At 40.5% G+C, this 6,000-nt stretch overlaps 1 protein-coding gene across 4 annotated transcripts in view; it reads right to left on the bottom strand.

The window, feature by feature from the left end:
• LOC123983872 (protocadherin-15-like) overlaps positions 1–6,000 on the bottom strand; it is a 225,915-nt gene that overhangs the window by 81,720 nt on the left and 138,195 nt on the right. For all 4 annotated transcript variants that reach the window (XR_006828318.1, XM_046070298.1, XM_046070299.1 and 1 more), the window contains exons 18-19: positions 5,280–5,373; positions 1,235–1,363 (exon numbers count right to left, since the gene is read on the bottom strand). Coding sequence is in view for 3 of the 4 variants with exons in the window: in XM_046070298.1 (XP_045926254.1) it covers positions 1,235–1,363; positions 5,280–5,373 (223 nt within the window). In the remaining variant the exon portion in view is untranslated. The remainder of the gene's footprint in view (positions 1–1,234; positions 1,364–5,279; positions 5,374–6,000) is intronic.

The following is a 6,000-nucleotide window of genomic DNA, read 5'->3' as shown; positions in this document are numbered from 1 at the left end:
GGGGGGGACGGTGGTGAGGGCTAAGCCCCAATCTAGCTGCTGGCTGCATTTGTGAGGAAACACTTGGGAGTGAGACTGAAGGTGGCTTTACCTCACGCAAACACCAAGCTTCCTTCATATGTCCTTCTGTCTTATTTCACAGCTCATAAACTTGCAACATTTTCTGGTAGTCCATTTTATTACCCCCTGAAAAATGTAATGGGATGCCTAATGTTAAAAGCATATATCCTGAAAAGTGACAAAGGTATATATGTATACCCATGGTAAATTTTTTGTTCGCATAAGCAATAAGAAACAAGAAAAATTCCACACTAAATGTGTAAAGCTATATCTTGTCCTTGATACATTGATATACCAAACAGCACAAGTCACTAAATCAAGAATTACCCAATCTACTGCACATGTTCATTAGATTGGGTAACTCATTATCAAACTAATTACATTCATTATTTCTTAATTATCTCACTATGAGACCATGATTATTCCATTTTATTTTCCTGATATTGTGAACCTGATTCAAAGAACAGTGGCTGAGACAACTTCCAAACTCAGACCAACCTCTTATCAGACTGTAAAGATGAAGTCTGCTTTTATAATATTGCCAAATCCCCCTGGAACTGCCCCAAATGTCTCCTGGTTCACCGTTGTGAAACTTTATTGTGAACTGTATTGATTTTTGTAACTATGTTTCAAAACATGAACAATAGCGAGTTGAGAGGAAATGTGGGATCTGGGGGCGCTATCATATTTAAAATCAGGGAGTGAACCTGTAGAAGAAAAACACTAAAAGCTAATAAAGGAGGCAATAAAAAATGGGACCCCTGTATTTTATTGCCTCATCTGCTACTTTGTAAGCACGTACTGTATGTACAGAATCACAGAGGATGTATCCTCTCATCATTCCACAATTAATCCACTGACACACATCAGGCTAATTAATCTACAACAGTAATTGGAAAAGTCTGGCTGCTCAGTGGTGCTGAACCAAGCCAGTCAACAGGGATGCATCTCTGGGTGACAAATCTGTCCAACATTGACCATGTTGGAAAATGAAAGGAATTTTTGTTGTAATAGGTAACAACAATGAGAAATGAGTTACATTTGTGACTCAGTGGTCTATACAATTTATAAGGGATGACAACTGAGGACAGAACACTGTGGCTAAAAAAGAGGGATATGTGGATGGTAGTCAAACAAAGGCTTTTTCATTTCAAAAGAACAATGTCACACTTACCCTCACTTGTCCTACAAACAAATTGGCTTGTTCTTCTTGGACGGTAAAATTTGTGGGCATGGTGAGGTTGAACACAGGGTCATTATCGTTGACATCAGTGACGACTATGTTCACAGTAGTAGTGGATGTCTAAAAAATAAAGTGAGATAAAAAAACAAAAACAATGTTAATCGGTATTTCTTTATATTGAGTGTTAAGTTTTCACATTTACAGACCATAAACACAGCATAAATATGCAGACAAACATAATAATACATTTGGATAAAATGTGGAGCAAACTTGATGATGACAAGTTAGGGAAATTAGATTCTCTCATGCTCAAGAAGCAATTTTCAAAGCATTAGAATGAAGAAAAGTCGACTGCTAGAAACTGACGATTTTAAGTCCTTTTGGCATTGTGAAAACTAAGATAAACAAAAGGTATAAAACAGCACACATTCGCAGCTGTTTTTATGAGCTTTCATTATGCATTAAAGATACCCAGCTTTTCTTTTGTTACTGGTTAACCAAAAAAACAACACAATAGTAGTCATACATTAAATAAAAAGAAAGTATATGCAGTCTAAATGCTAAACTGCACTTGCTGTCAGAAACTTCCTATCAGGAAAGGACTGGCATTTCAAGATGACACAGATTCTAGTGTAGGTATGCAATGAAAATGTCATCAACCATCCAGATAAATTGAATGCAAATAAGTGAGAAAGTTAGGAGGAATTGCCACTTCGCCAAAATTTGTGGCTGTAGACTCTTAACAAATGTTTGTGTGTTTTTATTATGTTTTTTATGTAGGTTTGTTTGATTTCAAAGCTTATTGGGCAAAGCAAATTCCCCCCAGCATCATTTGAGGTGTCCATTAATTTGCAGGGCCAGTGTCTACCAATATACTGCCATTAACCTTCAAACAAGGGCACAGTTCACACACCTACAGCATTCCTATAAATCAACATCTTTCAGTGCACTGGGACAAAGCTGCATGCAAATAATGGCATGAATGGTCTGGGGACATAGAATGGGTGGGTTGTGGGAGGAGTTGGCCCTTGCAAGAAATAATACATCCCAGAAGACATCTGTTTGAAGTTACCCTGGCAGATGAGACATTCAGCAACACGTCACGAAGGAAATGACCTAGTTAATGTCACCTTCATCTCACTGTCTATTGGGAATTCCTTCACCATTGTTGTTTTCTTTGTTCCGGGTTCTGAGACGTACATAATCAGCCCTTTCATGTACGAATTGACATGGCAACCCATGCTGAAAACCATCACACTCCATGCCTCTTTTGCTCTATTCACTTCTAAAATAGGATACAAGAGGACGCAGCTCACCATCAGTGTGGCGATGGGATCTACTTATTTTTCATTTCACAGAAGACCTAAAGCTAATTACTGTCTCCAAGCTGGCGTGGGTGTTCTTATCAAAGCCAAAAATCCTACCTCTATGGCCACAAGTGTGATTAATGAGCTGCCATTATTTATTTAACATAAAATAGATGGAGCTCTGTGATGTCTCGTCTTCTATCCTCACTGTCTCAAAGATCCAGAGGTGGCTGATGGTGCTTTGCCTTTCAAGTGACAACCATGACCAGAAGCCACGTTGCAAGGACTGATATGATCAGGCTGTTAGGAGTCATGTACTCCCTCCTTGGAGGGCAAGAAGAACAGCTTTATCCAGAGTCCCTGGGTGAGTTTCTGGGATCAGAGTCTGCTTGGCGGTTATGAGTACAGCTTGCACAGCTGAGAATACAAATTTTGAATTGGTCACACAGATTAGCATAACTTGGTTAGCACACTAGTAGAGGTAAGAATTAAAATTATGAAAAAGTATGAAAAAAAAAAAGTTTGTGTGTGCGGTCAGATTTAACTATATTCAAAGAGAAGTAGCACCAGGGGGTAAGATGGCTTGCTTCGCTCCTTGTGTCAGGTTCCCATGGTTACCAAAGTTCTGTGCTAATTACACATCTGAATCCCCAGTGTCACCCTTCTTTTCTGTCCCCTCCTGCTGTGCTTATTTTGATCCTTTCCCTGTCTCCAGCCTTCCCCGCGTTACTACATCTCACTGAATGAGTTTCTCACCTCCACCCTCCTGCAACCCTTTCCCGCTCTCCGTCATTTGACTTCCTTTCTGTTCTGACGGCATTTCTTCCTAGCTGTGACATTTAGTACACACGAGTCAGCCAGTAATTTACTCTGTGAACACACACACACACACGCACACGCACACACACACACACACACACACACACACACACACACACACACCCCAGGTAAAGGGTGTCAGTTTGTACAACCTGTCCATCAATATCAGGACAAAGAGCACCAGCTTGTGGTTACCTCATTCTGTGAGGTAAAGCCCCATCTTACACTCTCCTTATTTATTTGCTCTTTTCTCTCTGACCCTGTCGCTGTCCATCACCTCTGCCCCTCCCTCTCTCTTTGCACTCCTACAGTTCTGGAGCACTCACAAATACTGGGACACGCTGGCAGCACATATGCTTCTTATATAGCTCCACTTGACCAACACACATAGTCTGCCAACAGATGAAAAGGAGCTGTAGTTCTGAGTGTTTATGCGTGTGCAGGTGAGATGGGGGCAATCAACATCACTCCTGTGACAGCTCATCAGCTAATGTTCAGTACATATCACAAGCCGCATCTTAAAAAGGAAACCTCATTTCACCTCTGCCTGGAACAGAGACAGCTGCAAAAATTGAGCCAACTGAGGTGAAGTCTAATTAAATTAAGACGGTTTATATGATTATCAGCTCTCCGTGGGAGACGGAGCAGGCAGTATTCACTTTCAGTTAGCGTATCTGCTGTTACTCTAGCCTAAGTTATAGAGACAGCTCTGTGAATGTAAAAATCTAAACTCACAACTACTCATGATGATTGTACAGTACAATTAAAGATCAGTTTACTAGTCATGGTACTACTCGGGTGAAAAAAAGACATACAGTCTCTTCTGTAGCTCTGTAGCTTTCTCAAGTCTGAGAAAATCACTCTGATGATGTCACAGTGATGTCATCAGGGTAATCTCTGTTATTAATGTGTCCGGTCCAAGCTTGGGCTGGGGCACCATACATTTACAGAAAGCATGAGTTTGAAATATGTGGACATTTAATTGACAAATAGAGTCTAATAAAAAGATGTGATCAGCTGCATGATGGGAAATGTAGGATCCAGTGTTTCTTTTTTTAATGAGTCATCAAATGTGACAGAAGGGCAATATTAAATCACTTGAGACTTAACATTTTGCTTTGGATGTGGTACTGCTCCAAACCGCTGTGTGTGTGGCTGCTAAAAATCTTAATAGCAAGATACAACAAAACTACTTCTTTCCACTAGTTTGCAGCTACAGTATATTCATGCATTGAATTTGTTTTAATTTGTTTCTTATTCAGTATCTGCTTTGATAACTCAAACTCTAGGTAAAATACACGCCTTCAAAATGTACTTGTCAGATGCAGAATTTTAACAGCATGCTGTAAACATACATTTACACTACAAACATTGATGCTAGAAGCAGCAGTGAAAACCATTAACATTATTGCAGGGCAGTAATTGCTCATTGCCTTGGTAACTGCATAGCCGAACACTTGGTGAGTGAGAATCAGTCAGGTTTGAATAAAGGGAAATGACTGATGGAGTGACAGGCCCGATGTCAGTCCTGATGAGCACATCTGTGCTGTAGGAAAAAGCCTAACACAATGCACACTTGTATTGTCAGCAGTCCTTTTTTCAGTAGCGTTTGTCAAGCAGTGAAGAACTCCCACTCAACAGGTGACCAAAGTCACAAAATTATAATTTCCACATACAGTATATGGACTTATATGAGCAGGCAGTCCAATAATCTGTGAAACAATCAAAGGGTAAACATTCAAATGCACTATTAGATTTTCCAGACTAATGAAGCACTCTGGTTCAGTGAGCCAAATTTCTGAGCTAATATGAGAAGGACTTATTTGAGCTTAATGTGCTCAAAATGTTTGAGGAGCGTTGACCACATGGAATCAAGCCAGCAGTTTAATAAAGGGGGTTGTGTGCCTTACCCCTCCAGGGTTGCCATCCGAAGCTGTGACAATCAGACGGTACTGATCTGTGGTCTCTCTGTCCAGAGGCTTTCCCAGAAGTAGAAGGCCAATACTGTAAAGAGGGGTCAGAGAAGACACTTGTATTACTAATACACATACAATTACAGACCTCACAAAAAAGGAACACAATATTGGGCTATGTGTAGTAATATTCCTGCATTACTTGTGAGTGTCACATCAAGAAAAAGCAATTATTTAAATGTGTCTATAGTTTTGAATACTTTATCGCTGATACAACAGAGTGTGATGGAGAAGGCTGCACTCCAGAGTTTATTTACTTCCAGATAAGACAGATTTATAAAACATGGTCGATGATAGAGGAGGATGAGTTTAGGGAGAAGAGCAGGTGGGCTTTTAAATGCTCCCACTCTGTCTTTCTCTCTCTATAGCCCGCCTCTTGCTCCCAAAGCACATGGACTACAGACAGAAAGATTCATGTTTTCTTTCCAATGACTGCAGCAGACACAGCGGCCCCCCTGCTCGTTCACAAGGTATAATTTGGCACTCTGGCATTCTAAAATGGGGATGCAATCCCGAGCAGAACACTGAATTATCTTTGTTTGCACACACAGGCACAGAAGACACGTGAGTGCAAGTGCAGACACACACACACACAACAATTTCCCTGCCACACTCCGGAGAGCCTCTGCCAGAATCGTAAATGGAAGGAAAGACGAAT

This window comes from Micropterus dolomieu, linkage group LG15 (genome assembly GCF_021292245.1).
Source record: "Micropterus dolomieu isolate WLL.071019.BEF.003 ecotype Adirondacks linkage group LG15, ASM2129224v1, whole genome shotgun sequence".
In the NCBI taxonomy this organism is placed as follows: Eukaryota; Metazoa; Chordata; class Actinopteri; order Centrarchiformes; family Centrarchidae; genus Micropterus; species Micropterus dolomieu.
This window is presented reverse-complemented; position numbering and strand designations above follow the sequence as displayed.